At 40.2% G+C, this 18,257-nt stretch overlaps 1 protein-coding gene across 1 annotated transcript; it reads right to left on the bottom strand.

Annotated features, from left to right (window-relative positions):
- Positions 1–14,287: 14,287 nt before the first annotated feature.
- On the bottom strand, positions 14,288–16,496 carry foxc1a (forkhead box C1a). Its single transcript, XM_020637166.3, has one exon. The coding sequence runs from the start codon at positions 16,192–16,194 to the stop codon at positions 14,770–14,772; it is 1,425 nt and encodes a 474-aa protein (XP_020492822.1). The 5' UTR covers positions 16,195–16,496; the 3' UTR covers positions 14,288–14,769.
- Positions 16,497–18,257: the final 1,761 nt, after the last annotated feature.

The raw sequence follows: 18,257 nt of genomic DNA, 5'->3' as shown, positions 1-18,257 counted from the left end.
AAAGAAAAACAAAAGAGAACAGGACACCATCCAAATGAGGAGCAGAAGAAGGAGCCAGGTTGTTATCAAAGCCCAACTGATTATTTTCCACAAGATTTTCCTGTCAGGATGTTATGAATGTCTTCATGTTCACTGGTCGGTGATAAATGGTGTCACTTTTGCTGTGCTGATGTCATACAACAGCCTCAAAGCCCGACTTCCCCTCCATTAAGTGTCAGCTGAAGGATGCACTCGCTGCGTCCTGTCTTTCACAGATGGCTTGTGTGTTGGTGTGGTTTATGTATGTGTGTGTGTGTGCGCACATGTGTCTTAAAGTGCTATGTTATGTTCCATACTTTCCATCGATGTAAAAAGTCTTATGGGGAGGTTTAGCCATCTGTTTCCCCATTTTTTAGCTTCTGAAGCCTGAATGCATTTCTGCACAGGAGCTATTAGATCTATCATCATTACATTGCAGCTGCTGTTAGAACTATTATTTACACTAGTTACTGTATTATTGATTATATGTTATCCCCAGAATGTGCAACATGAGGGTGGGATGTATTTATGTTGGCATTGAAAAACCTTTCCTGTGCAATAATGCATGCCACAGTGTTAAATGAACAAGTCCTGATGCTTTGTTTGTTTTCACAGTGTATCACGCTTTTTCTTTGCAATAGACTGATTGGGATTGGATTTCCTGCGGTGTCAAGAAAGCCAAGGCAGGAATGTTTCGGCTTTTAAAACCAAAATGTGCATTAGACGCTGAAAACATTTCTCAAAGGTAAAATCTTTCTAATGCATTTGGGATTCACGGCACTTAATGTGTTAATTGTCCTGCATAGTTCACTTCACTCCTTTACAGTTCAGTTGTATATTCCTCCTATCTTTTTTTGTACTCATCATATCTATTCTGTTTTTATTTTTTGGCACTACCAGCTGCTACTTGTCTTGTGTTGCTGCAAAGCCCGAAATTTCCCCTCTAGGGATCAATTAAGGAATTATCTTATCTTATCTTGTGGTAACCAACCTTTTCTCTAGAACACAACTGTCTGTGGATTGATCATTGATTAGCAGCTCAAAATACGCACAGGAACCCTGTCAAAACTTTGGGTTCCTTCTCTCCTGGCACGATGGCATGCACGTTCATCAACTCGTTAGAAGCTTTTGTGTTTTGTATATTTGATTCCCTTTTTTCCCTCACAAGATTCTTCTTTAAAAGACTGCTTCAAAAATTAAGAGGCCACATTTCAACTGACCAGTCTTATGGCTCTATTGGCTACCAGCTTTAAATACTGGTTAATTACTGTAGTCTTTTCAGATGCAGTTAGATGCATGATTTGAAAAGCTTGTTTTTTAGTATACTTCTGTCTGATATGAAGGACCAGTGTTTGAAAAACAAATATTTTTTACTAAGGAAATGATTCACAGATGAGTGGAGAGAGCCCAAAGTTAAAGGCAAGGGTTAGTAATTTTCAAAAACTAGCAAGATTTTGAAAGTAGCATTCCCTCAGTGCCCCGTCTTCACCCATCCCCTCTCCTCTGCGATGCCTCAAAAGCCACACCCCTCACTTACATGCACAAGCGCCATTGGTCCAGAAACAGACCTCAGCTCATGCTTTGAGTGTGGGCTCGTGCATGCATGAGGTAGAGAATAAGCAGGGAGACAGGGAGGCATGATTGGTTCATAAAAATGGCACCTCGTGGTAGACATTGGTCCCAAGTTTTTACAGGGTTACAACTGCTACAGATGACAGATTTTCTTCGTTCCTTTTCCAGAGCTCATGACTTATTAATTCCTATCGGGACCTGAAGACAATTTCAATCAAAATCTTAAAAAGTGTATCTGGAGAAAATTACCAACCCTGCCTTTAAAACCTGGTACACAATATGCTTGACATACACTCTGAGAAAACAGATGCAAGGCTATAGCAACATTAACAGTACCGTGGCATATAAATGTTGAGACATAATGAAGAATGATGGAAAAGATGGGGAAATTTGGAAAAACAGCATAGTCCTCAGATATATTATGATATAAAAATGAGACACAACTTGTGAACTGGAAGCTTTCAGAACATTTTATGAAAGGTCATGAGTTTATGGTTTCATCTTGGGAACAAGGTTACACAGGATACGCACTTAACTTTTGGATTACTTTCTCTCATTTTCCTCTTCACTTTATCTTCTCTCTCAGTGTAAGTGAGACTTGCTTGCTGACTACATTTCCCTGATGCCAGTTGAGTCAGTAGCTATTGTTCTTGCTTCTGACGGCAGCAGAGCCGTCGTTGATTGACAACACCACTGATTCCGTTGTGCTTCCTGTGCAGACCAGACAGAGCACACAGTTTGCTTCACTGCTCTTATCGTGCATGTCACCGTGCCAGGAGAGAAGAAAAAGAAGGAAGACCTGGGGAGTATTAAGAGCAAGGGGATTTTTTTCCTTTCTTGTATCAAATCTTAGTCCATGACAAAAGAAGCAGCGTATTTGTATCACTATGTGCATTATTTGTGACGAAGGTGGGAGCTTAATAACCACTTACGATTCTGTTTCTCCCTGTTTGGGCACGGCAAGATGAAAGATTGTTGCTGCCGATAAGATAAGAATGTAGCAGTCGCCTGCTCTGGTTGCTGGTGCAGAAGGAGGAAATGCCTATCTGATGGGATTTTCAAATTGGATTTTGAATGGCCAGACAGGGTAGGAGAAAAATATTTACACGATTGACATCTCCATCTCTGGCTGTTAGAGGCACGGCCTCTGGGCAGTGTTTTAAACAACAGCAACGCATAAAATCAAACAGTTTGAGCGAACAATGATACACAAAGATATTACTAATTCTTCTATTTTGTACGAGTTTTAAAATGCACTGAAAATGAGGGTAAGAGCAAAACAAAGTAAAGACAAAAGATGTTCCTGTTTGTCAACATCTTTTTCCTTCCATGTTCATTTATTCGCTATGACCTTTAACAGAACAACTAACCTGCATCTACAAGTGTGTAACCTTAATCCTAACCCCTGATTTAAGACAAACCACCTTGTCCGATATGAATAGACTTCTTTACGCTTTAAATATTTAAACAAATAAATCCTATAACTCTCCTTTTATTAACTTATGTTATGAGCATAGAAGGAGTGTTTGTCATGAGAGGCTGACCTCAGGCACATGGCAGGATAATTATAAACCATCAGAGGAAAAGAATGACTAAGGGGATGAGTGAAGAAATGAGACTGACTGAGTCAGTCAATAGGTTTTAGAGTCATGACCCTTTTTCCCAGAAAGTGTGCCCATTGAGATTAAAGATAGAGTCAGTAGCTTATTCCTAAAAAATAAGATAAAGAATTTGCCAAAAGTAATGACACTAAATCATCTCTTAAGTGCCTCCATACTTGTGTGGTGGTACCTGTATTTGTAGAGAGCCTGTCCTCTGAATGTGTTTTCATGTCTTGGTTGACACTGGATGTTTCTGAGCTGGTGTGTTTCCCTCAGCCAATGACAACATGCAGGTGTGTTTAGGTGTGGATATCGTTCAATAGCGAGAAATAAGAGAAAACATATATACAGTATGTGTTGGCTTTTACCTGTGGACGTGGAGTTGGAGTGTTTTCTGTTACAGGGAGGTGCCAAAAAACGGCGGTTAGCTTGTGCTCGCACAAGCCCAGCACACGTTCAAGCCCAGCACAGTTTCAGCAGATGGCTGTTCATCATGAGTATGGTTTTGCCCAATATTTCTGCCTTAAAGAAAGTTTTTTCCTGCCAATATACAGTAACTTTGCTGAATGTTGCTTAGTGCTGTGCTCATGATGGATTAACGTTGGGTCTTTGTAGATAATATAGCAAAAAGTAGGGTCTTTTACCTGCTTTTTGTAAAGTGTCTTGAGATGACATTTGTTATGAATTGGCACTTTACAAATAAAGATTGATTGATATCAGGTCTTGCTGTGAGTGTGCGCTTCTGGGAGCGATGAGCCCATGGAGGAGGGGGTCCAGTTTAAATGTTGCGTTCACAAGCTGCAACGCACAATGCTACTCAACTCCACCTTTAAGGACTCAGGCAACATGACACTTCATTGTTAAATGGTTGCTAAGAAAAAGGCTTTATAATTAATAAAATATTCTAATGAAGTATCTGCAACAAAGGAACATCTTTACTACTTGACTTAAATTTGTACCTAAAGCGTGTGTTCAAAGATTCAACAGTGAGCGGTAAAGAAAACACACAGAGCAGTCACTTTTAACAGCCCGTATCAGGAAGGTGAAACCTGGGTATAACACTTCAGATGCTGGAGATGAGGGCTAAGGTGGCCCCTGCTTCTTTCTACTTGCATCATGCCACAAACATATCTCTTCACTTTATGAGAACAAATATTTCAGTTCCTGTTATATAGACCCTTAAGACTACATATGTCAACATCATCACAAGAATATTTGTACTGAACACAAACTGAAACTGTTCATACCGTAATACAATCATCTTACACAGAGCTACTGTTGTATGTACTTCTTGGCAGTATTTAAATGTTCTGTATGCAGCATCCAGAAATGTTGCTGTCTCTCTCAGTTGCTCTGCTAAATGCCATAAAACCACAAACAGAAGCTGAATCTTTGACCCTTAAAGTGGACTGACTTACTGGACTCTTGACCTTAATGTCGACAGTTGTCAGACCCTCGTCTGTTTGCCCTCTTGTTTGGCAAAGGCAAGTCAATTATTGGGAAAGTGCATTAACAGCGGGGTCAGTGTGTTTCTCCAAAGGTTAAATCAAGTGTTTAACCCTCCACATTACAGATTGATGGCCGCTTCACGTCGGCCAATGAAACATACAGTCTGGAATTTTTGTAAACATCCATTTAAAGGGGGGCTAGCTGTGCCAGGTGGCTGCAGCACAGAGCTGTTTATTTCTGTGAACTGCTGGGGATTGCAGCCCTGCGAGCAGCCGCGGCACTTTCATGTTTCCCCATACGGCATGCCCTATGCAATCTGCCCGCCTGTTATGAGCATAAAGTAAACGAAACATTAGGTCATCATAAATCACCGGCCAACGACATGTCTGGAGCTGAAATTGGACAACACGAGTAGATCAGCGGGGCACAGAGCGAAGCCGGCCATCTCGTCCTGCAGCCTGCAGCTCCTTCTCTCCTCCTCGGTCCCAATGTGTAAGATCATTATTAAAATTGCAGCTCAATTAAGATAAGGCTAAATTACTTTCTCTGTCTCACTCTTTGATGTTCGGGGGATTTTTCCCTTTTCTACTGCTGAAAAACAAGCCGTTTAAAAGGAGAGAGGGGGGGGGGGGAGAGACAAGCTCTTTGAGCATGCTTTGATGTTGGACTTGTAGTATTGCTCGGGGTTCAGGGATTGTGCATGATTGTTGTTCAGTCAAAAGTGAAAGCTACATCTCATTTGCTTCATCGTAAAGACGACTGAACTTTCTGGCAGAATGAGTAAGAGTTGTGAGTAAGCACTTGTGTGTGTGTGCATGTGTGTTGCATTCCACTTTGCCTGAACTCTTCATTTGGGTTACCACAGGCCCTGAGAACTGAAACATGACTTCTTTGTTTTCAGGATTGGGGTCTGCCCATCTCCATGCAGAATCAGTGAAAATTGAACTTGTTTGCTGTGCTGCGTGTAGAGTGTTGTGTGCAAACTGAGGATTAAATCTCATCAAAAGATCCGTCTTAAATGTCTTGTTTTAAGGGGGAGCGGCAAAAGGACTCTCTGACTACTTACATTTTCACACAATCTTCCAAGAACTTTTTTTTTTTTTTTTGCACATTGAAACATTGATGATCTTTCCCTACAACTTATTCACCGGCTCGGCCACTTTGTCCATTGTTCCTCCTTGTTCTCTTTGTCTTTAAAAGTTCACGTATTTGCCTGACTTCTCACTGTAAACACAATGGAGAGAACATCAGAGGGCCGTGGACTGGGGGATGTTTATATGAGCGGAGAGCCTGGAGATGGAACAGAGATATGAGTGCTGATCTGTGAAAGGAACCACCGCTGTATCGCCGCTGCTCGCCATCACACACAAACACCATCTGGCTGCCTCTCAGCAGAAGGAGAAGACCTCACACCTGCAGTCCACACAAGAGTACATAAAGACCCACGGATATCACGTGAAGAAAACTTTGTCCTGACTTTGGTTTGGGTTTGTAAAAGGCATTAAAACACATTAATGTATGAGCTTATTCAAAGTCTAGCTTTGCCTTGTTAGCCAGATGCTAGTGTTCTTATAGGTCTTACAGTACTTTTAGCTTTGCAAATTAGCACATTATGTAGAGACCTTGAATGAGAAAAAATACTTCCTCAGCTTTCAGAATGACAAATAAAACCCAAATTCAAAGCTTTCTTCAAGTTAATATATAACAATTTCACAATCCAAATGTTACAAAGAGAATGTGGAGAGTTTTTTTTTTTTTTTTTTTAAATCAAATGGTTCATAATTTAATCTTAACACATTCAACAAATATTACTTTCTCACCTTTGCTTTTACTTCCCAGTCTTTCCAGATCAATCTCAACTAACCAGTGTTTATTTTTTACTCTCGTTCCCTCTTTTTTTTTGGACTCTTAATACTGTCTCTTCCTCAACCTTCTCTTCTGCCTCCGTTCCTCTTCTCTTTTCAAAGCACCCAAGCATGAAAAACAGAGAAAGGACGACTCAGAGAAAATTAGTTAACTGGCTGAAGAGTAAACAATGGTTCGCAGAAAAAGACCGTTGGGAGGAATGGTTTTCCTGTCAGAGGTCAAAGGGTAGATTGTCCATTGACACCAGCTCAGACAGCTGACATCTGAGATCCAGTTTGGGTTCCTGCATAGAGCTATGTTAGCTTTTCATACACAGGATTGATTGGGTTGTACAAAGTTGTGATATATTTTGCAGGAATTCCTATCAACCACATTTTGTACAATTTGTTTTTATTCCATGTTGTATATTTTACAACTTCAACAGCCTCATGCTGCACGTTAGCGTTGTTTCAGGTCAAAGGAAATGTGTTCATTTATTACAGCAAATAAGATCTTTGTGGTTGATTTGTGTAATCTCCCTTCTGCTCACAAATACAAATCTGTGAATGACTGAAAGCAACATCTCGTCAGAAACTGTGAACATTTATAATAGCTGTGGCTTTAAAGTGGTGGTGTTTTTCTTTGAACCAGGTTGTTTTACTTGCCTGTGTTTCACCTCACACCCCATTCTGCAGGAATTCTCCATTACAGCTTTTCATGTGTTTTGTAATGTGTGTGTGCGTGTGTATCTTTTATTACAAGTGTGTTGTGGTAGTGGGGAGGGGGCTTTAAGTAAGTGTCTGCTACCTGCGACACTACGATGTATGTGAAAAATAGAGAACACACACACACACACACACACACACACACACACACACACACACACACACACACACACACAGTTATTGCTACTTGCCACTAAAAGTCACTTTCCATCTTAATTCTGTAGCGTGGTGTTGTGAATGAAACGGCAACCATGGCAAACTGAGTCAGTCTTTTTCACAAAAGGAAACTGACTTTTTCTCTACTGTTAGTAAAGTTCAGACATATTTGGTGCTTGATCTCTTTATTTATAGAGACAACAATGAATATCATCTATAAATACAGAGAAATACGACTAAGTTTCTCTGCATCTTCTTAAAGTAAAGGAAAGGATGTTTTTTGGTGTATTTTCAGAATCAGACTCAATGCATATACAGAACTCGAAATTTGACACTTCTTCCTCATTACTCTCCATGTGCAGAAACAAGAATAAACAAAGTAATTTAATCATTTAAATATAAAACTGCTATGTATAAGCTGTTATATGTAACTGTAATAGTACAATGGAGAATGGGAAGGTGCTGAAATAATGTGGTTCTACATTAAGTTGCTGTATGTTTAAGAGCTGGGAAGTTTGGCATTCACAGTACAGACATCATAGATTCAATGATGATAGATTATAAGAAAATATAAAAGCAAATTTTAAGAAATCAATAAGCTTTCCAGGATTTAACTTTGTATTCACTTTTCCGAGCCTTATCAATCTGAGCATCACTAATCTGTCAACAACATGGGGATGGGTGGAAAGACTGGAGGCCTATTTGGATTAACACTCTACTATGTCTAAGTAGCACTTAACTGTCATTCATTTAAATCAGATATTTCTTGACTTACTGACCTCTTTGGTTAACTGACAGACATAATGCATGGTCACATTTTTATCACAGATGGCTATAAAATAATTTCACATGAATCTGTTTCTCAAAATAAAACTTATACTGAGTTAGTCCCAACTTGAAGTCACAGGAAGTTGTCAATAATGTTGTTGTTTTTGGCTATAGCACAATCGCTGCTCCAATCATAACTTTAAAAATATATATATATTAAAAAAACGGGGGCAGAAGATGGAAGATGCAAAAAGGCACTTTAATATTTCAAGAGGAAAGAGGTTGAGGATTGTTTTGGTGGTTTTAATTATTTTTGTATTCACACACCGACATCCCCTCAATTTCTGGTTACAGCAAAGATGAGCACACACATAGATGTTGCTGGAATTAATTGCTTGTGGGTTTCTGTAAGAGTTAAGATGGCTTTAACTCAACATGCACACACACACACACACACACACACACACACACACAGACCATCTCCCCCTTTTCAAATCAAACTTTAAGTTAGATCCACCTCCTGTGTGACTTCTTTCCTTTCTTCCATCATGAAATATGACATTTACTTTTCTGCAGTGTGGCAACGGTTTACCTGCTTCATACCTCTATAAAAAATAAACTTCAAATGAATAAATCAATTAATACTCTGCAGCTCACTAAATCCCTGTCCCTCCCTCTGGTTGGTGTGACACTCTCTCTCTTCTTGTTGTTTAGGACGGAGTAAAAAAACCCAGACGTGAGATGGGTCACTAGCAAGACTGCCTCCTCCTCTTTCGGTGCATATATGACACCCATCTCAGAGCACTTAAAACACCCACCACCGCACAGGAAAATAAGATTGTCTCGGACAAGTCTAGGAAATCTGTCTTCATGAGTATGCATACAGTATAAGACTTGAATCAGGAAGTATCTTTCATTAATTCAAAATGTAAGAGCACATCATGTTGATTTAATATGAATAATATTCTAAATGTCTTATCCTAAATTTGTTTTTTCATTTCTATTTTCTTTTGATTTTGTAATATAATTGGGACTACATAATAAAGGGAGATTACTTAGGTGCTTGTCCTGCTGAGCATCTCTATATTTAATTTATTTATGTTAATACATTTCCTTTATTTGTACACCGTTGTGAGTAAAACATACCGTTGTTGTATTTACTTGTTTGATTTGAAATTTGAAACGGAATAATATATTTATAACCTAACGTTAAGTACCTCGTTAAAAACGGATAAAAAAACAACATATATTCATAAGGAAATTAAAACAGAGTTTTTTTAATAAATATTTCTTACGTTTCCAACTATGATTACATTATAGCCCTGATTTTATTTTTGAAGCATCCAATTTAAGCATGACAATCAAAGAGGAGCAGTGTCATGTCTCGGTGTGTAAGAGCAGTGTGACTCTGCTCTTGATGTTTTCATAGCCAAGTGGCCGCCTCGCTCGCGCCATAAAAAGAGATGAGACCCTCGAAAGACACAGACAACTGCTACTGTGGCTCAGATAGCAGCAGATGGACAGCTTTGAAGAGCTCCTCTCATGTCACCAGTTAAGAGTTCAAGTTTGCTCTGCTTGCTACCAGGAAGACAATGAGACAAAAAAAAAAAAAGATTTCCACATAAAAAACTAAATTGTTAAGCCATGAATGAATATGACCCATGCAGTGATAATGCAAGTATGTTTCTGTGAATAGGTTCACACTGCGTTTCATTTTCTACCTGTGTAAGGAGTTACATTATAAGCTATTGTTTCATGACGCAGGATGTGTTTTTTTAAATAAATAAAAATAAATCCTGTCAAATGTATGCACAAGGCCTATTTTAATATCTGCTGTTTTTATTTTTCATTTAGGCTATGTCTAGTCATCTTGTCATAGTGTTAATTTCGTTGAAATATATATATTTTTGTAAACATCAAGCCATCAATGCGTTCTCTTTCTTTTAACAATGTTGTTGTTTTTAGTCACCTAATAAGATACCCTTCGTTCTGTGTCTGTGCTGCTAATGTGTCTTAAATTTAAGAAATTTTACGTTAATTAATTAATTATTTAATCAATCAAAACAGAGATATAGGTTAATTTTATCACCCATACCTGTGACAGAATGAAGCGTATTCCTGACTGGCCCTTCACGTCAAGAAGACGGTCATAAAGTGGTCGGCCTTAAAAAAAAAAAAATTCAAAAAAATCAAAAAATGTGCGCATGAAAATAAACCACAGGTGACGATAAATGACTGTATGTCACGCGGGATAATTGGGACATTGAGGCGCGTATAGGGCGCTATAATTAGAAACCGCAGGCGCGCGCAGCAGCAGAGAAGCAGCTTTTGTGTAACTTGAAGGAAACTCTGTTCGCTTTTGAGGTAACTCGCCAAGGCTGTCGGGTTATTCGCAGGTCGCTCTGAATCCACAGAGCTCCATTATCCAGCTTTACCAGGTCCGCACGAGCTCAATACTGTTCTCCTGTAGATGATTTTAAGATGGTTATATCATCCAGAAGCCCTGTTTACAACTCATCGCTCTGTCTGACTTTATAAAGCCGAGTGAATAATTAATTTTGTTTAAAAAACTTTGTCTTTAAAATGAGACTCGCAGGACTGAATAGCTGCACGCGGCGCTGATTTCTTCTTGTGGGAGACAAGTGTTGGACCTCCAACCTCTCCCTCGTTTGGCCGCAGAGCACACAGCATTTGAGTCTATGGACTCCTAATTAGAAACAGATGGCGCGCGCAGCTCGGGTCTTGTACACTGACAGAGAGTTGAAACTTTTTCCATCCTGAGCTGAGCTGGACACTGCAGACACACAGGTGCACACAGTCTGCACGAGGCTGGAACAAGAACGAGATATTTCCTGGGGAGCTTTGGCATCACTGCACTGCGTTTTACTCAAAGCTGGCGCCATTTACATCCAGTGTCGATGGAATGACAATCGGTTCCTAGATTTACAAAAAAAAAACTGCAAACAGTGAAAGGTTTTTTTTTCTTTTCAGTATAGGCTATTAAAGGCACACTGTTTATAACACACTGGAATATGTAGTCTACTCCTACATATTTGAATAACGATCCATAAGTCTGATGAACTTCTTCAAAAAAAAAATACAGCATTTGAAAGTAAGGAACGATGTAGGCTATTGGTGTAGTGGATTTTTTTCTTTTGTTTGTTTTACTAAAAATGCAAAGTGATCAGTTTTACGTCTGAACATCATCCTAATTTAATCAGAATATACGTCACTTGTTTGCATTGTTTGAATTTAAATTGAACATAATTCATTTATTTGACCTGAACTTTAGTTTTGATGCATCGTTTAATAACAATTGTGTGACGACGGAGCCATAGTGTAGGCCTATATCTATATCTAATTTCTTGAACTTTGACCTGACCTCTCAACACCGGCCAATATCAGGCCTCACTTGCACCCAAGAGTGTCAAAAACACACTTTAATATATGATACACATAATTGCTTTGATCATTATTTATTTAATAGGCCTACTGGTGTGTAACTTTTGCCACGTTTTTCTAAAATATTGTTTCAATGGTCGCCAAAAAGAACGGCATGAACTTAACGTTCTGCTTTTAAACACACATTTGGTAACAAAAAATGAAATCACAGATACAGTTTTGTAATATATAAAATGCTGAGGCTACAGACGCCTTTGTCTTTTTTACTTCACCCGTAGAAACTATGGAAGTTGGGCTTTTTAAGGAATGTGGCGGTATGTTTCACACAATCTAAAAACAGGGGTCCCTAGAAGCCCCAAACACACATGACGCCCCTGTTTACTGACATGCAACCACAAGCAATATCTAATCTGGGTTGCTGTTGTTTTGTGTAAAAAAAAAAAATATATATATACAGTGTTCAGGACATATCTGAAAATAGACACTAATATTGCCTCTTGGAAAGGAAATTAAAATCAAATTAAGTTTGTACTTATGCTGCTGTGGGAGCCCTCGGGACAAGATGACAGCCCCTGTCGAGCCCCACATAGGAAACTCAGAGCTAATTACAATATCTGTTCACTTTCAGCTCCAAAAGTACAAGTTGTTATCTAACATTTCAACCGTTTACTGCTTGTCTTTGGCGATATTCTTTTCTTTTCTTTTTTTTACAATTTAAATGAACTCAAATCAAACACACCAAGATAGGCTCTACTGTCTCCATATGTGTGTGTGTGTGTGTGTGCGCGTGTGTGTGTGTGGCCGCGCGCACGTGTGGGTATGCTATGTCCTGTTACATTGTTGAGGGTGCTCTGGCGGCCGACATCCTCCTCATTGACCTCCTTCTCCCTCTCTGCCTTTTCCGTCTCATGAAAAACGATTCCACGTCTCTGATTGAATTTTATTCCTTCCTGACCTGCTCGTTTCTGTGAGGGCGCCATCAATCTTTCGGCTAACACGACGTTTGTTTATTAGGCCCCAAACTTGGGAAAGTATCTAATGACTTTTATGAGCAATCGGTGCAATCGGGGAGTTTAGAGACGCAGCATTTCATTGTGGCTACAGTGAACAATTGAAATATGCTCTGCTCTTCACTGTTTGTTCTTGTTTCACTATTACACAACACATGACCTGCAGCTACTCGAGTTCTGATATGATGTGTTGTAGTATTGCTGCTGTCTTTCTTGTGAAATCGCCGAAAAGCCTAGTTTAATCACATTTGATTTTGTAACAACAAAAAATAACTTCATATTTTAGTTCAAATAACGACTTGTGCTAATTCTCGCTGCGGGTTCTTAATTTTGTGTATGCCAACATGTGCCACAGCCTGATGTGTTGTCTTCCACTCTCCTTCTGGAGGAAATTCGGTATGCAAAAGTATAAAAACAACAAATTCAACAGCTTGCTTTGCAAATGCAAATGTATGTGTTGGAATTCCTAAAGATATTGTTTTATTTACTATTACATGTTTTTTAAGCCATATTCTAAAGCACTTCATGTTTACACCACATAATAATGTTCTCATAAAGCCTTATTTTTGCCTATACATACTTAATTTCTTTTGCCTTTTTTACGGACTCTCGCCATGCGTCATTTTCCGCACGTCTTACGCAAGTCTGACAGAGCAATAACTATTATTACATATTTTTAATTGTAGTAGCCTATATATTAACAAAATAAAATAGAACTTGAACTAGATTTGCTAAATTAATATTTGAAATCCTTAAAATAAAATAAAATGCAATGCAAATTAAATCCAAATAATACTCTACTTTGATTGTCAAGAAAGAAAGTCGTGCTTTTGCGTTTACAGTGAATGGAAAGATTTTCTATGATTCACATAAAAAAATAAAGAATTGCGTTTCTCTATTTTATGACTGAAGTAATATTTGAGTTTGTATTTACCGTGATTACAGAGAATCATTGTAATGAATTGATGTAACTGTGAGGATGAATGAAAACAACACTACATAGGATAACAATAAATCATCGATCTGACATGTCAAGCATGTTGAGTTCACTTCACACACACTCTGAACAACTACTGAGGTACGTTTAATAAAAACAAAAGGTGACGCTAGTTGTCTTCATTCACGTCAGCGTCATGTCAGACTTGTGATGATTCAATCATCAGAAGTAAAGTGACAACAACACTATCTTTGGCATGTGTGGTATGATATTAAGTAAGCAGAGGAATGCGCCAGTAAACACACAACACGATCCAAAACAAAGTAGTGCTGCTGCTGTGTGCAGGCTGGCTCCCAGGTCTGCAGGCCTCAGGTCAACACCAGCTCGTATAAACCCAACAGCCTTTCTAATGAGACTATAAAAATACAGGCAGAAAATAACATAAGAAGGTAAAAAGCTTTGAAATAAATACGTAACGTGCCAAGCAATTGTAAACAAATTAGCTTTTTTGCTTTATAATTGTTTTCATGTGTCCTCTAAATTGTCTTGATGGGAAGGAGAGGAGAATTATTGGGCAATATTGTATTATATTGGGGTATATATTATTTTTCTTATTATTAGAGTCAAGGTGTTGAAGATTAGGATGCCTGCAGTTTAAGTGTATTTAACTTTTTACGCATGTTGTGCTGAACGCACTCAATATAAAAAAAAAACATGCCAGAGGGTGAGAGCAGATAGAAAAACAAAATCTTAATGTGAAATATCACGAGCCAGAATTGAAGTCTGCAAGAAACGAGACGTAAGTTTAAACTCAAAAAAATGACAATTTATTAAACAAACAAACAAATCCTTCAAAATACTTTTCAACAAAGGAAGAATCTTTGAAATAGTACGGCGATATACACGTTCCTTTTTTTTTCTTCTTTTATAATGGAACAAATTATTTTGGACACAAAAGGCAATTCCATTTTTTAAAAACACTTTTTTTGGTGTTTGGTCCATAATATCCGGCTACATTTTTATTTTTAGAAATAAATTACTATATGCAATTTACACGTCCATGGAAACTGGCATTACTTTAACATATCATATAATAAAGGCACAAAAGCGAAGAGAGACTTACGTGTTATTTGCAGTAACACTGTTGTTTAGACAAAAACGAGATCAAGTCTTTTCTGTTTGTCTTTTCGGTCTCATTAAGTCCATGTGGGGAAATGTTTGATTTGACTAAAAGAGTTCAAACACCGTGAGGAGAATACTGAGCCTGTTTTTGGTTGTTGTTATGGTCAGAACTTGCTGCAGTCGTATACGAAAGCTCCAGAAGTGCGATAGATGGATTGGCTCGGTGGGAATGACATCTGACAGCTGTTATTCCCATTCACCGGCGAGTTATTCAAGCCGATTCTCTGGGATTCAAACATCTCTCGGACTGAATGGAAGTTCTGCTGCTGAGCGGTGGGGTACGCCGCGCCTAGATGGCCCAGGTCTCCGGCCTGGTTGAGGTACCATGAGGTCAGCCTCCCTTGGTGGGAATGGTGGCCCTCCTGCGCAGAGTTTAGGTTCGCGTGGCTCAGGGAGGACGAGGTGGTGGTGACAGAGTAATCTGGCAACGTTTCGTCCACGGTGGTGCTCGGTGCTAGGTGGCTCGACCTGTCCCCGGCGTACAAGCTCATGGCTTGCATGTTGCAATGATAGGTGGCGTTGGAGGTAGTGGAGATGGAGTTTTGGGTACAAGGGGAACTATAGACTGGCTGACTTGGAGAATAGTTTAAGGACAAAGACGGGGTTATACCTGTTCTGGAGGCGCTGAGGCCGGAGGAAAGCTCTGTGGCCTCTTGTGGGGACCCCCGAAGGGAGGTCATGATGTTATCCACGCTGAAGCCCTGCGTAGAGGCCTGGCCGTGGTGATGGTGGTGCTCAGAGCTGTCCAACCCGATGGATCTGTTGGATGGGATGCTGTGAGGACTCCCACTGGACATGCTGCTGCTGCTGTCCGGGCTCTCGATTTTGGGCACGGTACTCAGAGAGGGAGAGTCGGCCTGCGGAGGCGTGACTGTCCCATTCTCAGTCTTAATATCCTGGATCCTCACGGGCTTGGAGCCCTGCACCGACTGCTCCTGCTCCCGGCCTCCTTGCTGCCTCGGCGGCGCGACATCCTTCTGCAGTCGATCATCTTTCTCCTTCACCACGTCCTTCTTCTTGAACCGCCGCCTCCTCCTCAGGAAGCTCCCGTTTTCAAACATGTTGTAAGAGTCCGGGTCCAGGGTCCAGTAGCTGCCTTTACCGGGTTTTTTATCGTCGCGAGGCACCTTGACAAAACACTCATTTAGGGACAGATTGTGCCTGATGCTGTTCTGCCAGCCCTGCTTGTTGTCTCGGTAGAATGGAAACCTCTCCATGATAAACTGATAAATCCCATTCAGGGTCACCTTCTTGTCAGCCGAGTTTTGGATAGCCATGGTGATGAGCGCGATGTAGCTATAGGGAGGTTTCACCATATCCTTTGGCTGAGGTTGAGGGGTGTACGGCCCATACGCGCGCGCCATGCTGGCAGGGTATTGGTCATGGGCCGCGTGAGAGTACATGTTCATAGGAGCTGGCATCCCGGTGTATCCGCCACCGGCTGCGGCCCGATAGTAGCTCGGGTCGCTGCTGATGTAGGGCACGACGCCCAGAGAGTTTGGGCTGGAGACGGAGTAGCGAGCCTGCATGTTGTCAGGAAGAAAAGGTCCAAATTACGCACACGGAGAGCTCCACTTCTCCTACCTCAGATTTCGGAGGCGCACAAATCACAGCTCCTCCACTGCGCACTTGTGAAGAAAAAGAGGAAAAGTATCAACAACAGTGCAACGTGCTGGATCTCAGCTGCGTTTAAGCCGTCCCCATGTCTAAGTCTCTATGAAACACACATTGAAAAAGTTCTGAACTTTGGATATCCGTCACCGCACACGGGACTTTTGCGCAGTTAAATTCTTTCCTCCTTTTTGCTGCGGGTGGAGCTCCTCCCTAAAAGTGCGCGAGTTGTCCAATGAGGAGGCAGGCCATGCGGAGGGAGCAGAGAACTGATGGCCACACTCGGGGCTTTAAAAAAAAAAACGAGAAAGAGGAGGTGTCGGTACCTCCCAGTCCACTCCAGCCAAGACTTCAGACGTGACAGAGCAACTCACACATGTGCGCAATCAAAGCGTGCAGGGCAAATTCCCGCACACTTTGTTACAGAAAGACATCCTCTGTCAGACCTGTTGATGTCTAAATAAAAAAGAAACAGATGGATTGTCTGTCAAAATTAGATTTTTTTAATTATAACAAAGATATGCTTATTAAATCAATTATATCAAATATAAATATCTTAAAGAAGTCAAATGTACACAGGGATTACTGAGAAATCACATGGTTGTCGTTACGAATATGAGCCTCATTTATTTAATTTATGACATATGGTTTCCACGTTCATTTCTTGTCTTTCATATGAACTCAAAACAGCCAAACGGTGTCTTAACGCGCAGTTTGAACATAGGCCTAGAGGTGCATTTGTATTAGTTAGCAGATCACAGTAAGATCAGAGCCTCGCATTGTTGGCAGTGGGCGGTGAAGCGAGATCTCATTACTGCAGGAATTAAAAGACAGCTTGGGCTGCGAGGTGTGAGAGTTTATTCAAAGTAAAAAGATTTAAAGACAAAGGAGCAAATGGGATGACCGTGACACCTTACACGAGGTACCTGTCAGAATAATGTTTGAATGTGGGATGTGATGTTTTGAGGGCCTCTGGGGGATTTATTTTTTAACTTAAACGGAATAAAATAATCATGAGAGACTTTTTAATTTAAATGTAATATTAAAAATAGTCACTTGAGAGGTCATACGGCGTTTTATGGCAGCCGAACGTAACTAATCAGTTTGAGGCCGATGTGAAATGAACGCAGATTTGGGCCAAAGACAGAAAAAAGGTTCAATAAGCGGAGCCTTGAGGCCTCTGTATCGCCCTGCTGTCAATGGCGACTGTGCATGAAATTGTAAATGGTCACTGTGAGGCAAAGTTACAGTCCCAATATCGCAGTAATCCTCCGCAGGTCGTCTTAATTAAACGTCCGTGCAGTGGCCTGCTGCTCGGCTGGTTTCTCCTTACATGGACCCGGGCATGAACTTTTTCCACCGCCCCGAGCTGTTTACTCAACTCACGACGGACTTTTGACTTAATACTGCGGCCTGCCCACCCAGTCCTGCTTAAATCTTCATTATTGAAGGTATCCACGAGTGAACCACAGCGACACACATGAATGGATGTGAAAATAATAAACGAAACAACATGCGGAACAATTAGGCTATGGACTTTTGTATACCACTAATTACAGGGCTGCATTATTGTTCAGATTCAGATTTTTTTTTTTTGGGGGGGGGGGGGAGATGAACACACTTGTTCTAGTCATTTTGGTCTACAACTTTGTCGATTGTACTGTCTGTTTATGTCAATTTTAACATCTAGTTTCCCCACATTTGTAAGTTGTACTTTCCTTAAAACAAAAGACATGGGACATGGAAAACAATAAGAAAGATTATATCTATATTGACTTTAATAATGTAAGTACAGAGACTGATTCAAATAAAACAATGTGTACTCTAATTCAGACTTGTATAACTAGCCATGTTTACAAAAATGTATCAAATCAAACTCACAACAGGCAGACAGACACAGACAGACTGATTGATAGATAAATAGGATGTTGGCGCCCTCTAGTGTTCAGCAAGATGTAAGTTTCTCTGTCAGTTTCTTCAA

The sequence above is a fragment of the Labrus bergylta genome, chromosome 4 (assembly GCF_963930695.1).
Source record: "Labrus bergylta chromosome 4, fLabBer1.1, whole genome shotgun sequence".
NCBI lineage: Eukaryota > Metazoa > Chordata > Actinopteri > Labriformes > Labridae > Labrus > Labrus bergylta.
The sequence above is the reverse complement of the archived record's forward strand: the minus strand, read 5'-3'. Positions and strand labels throughout refer to the sequence as shown.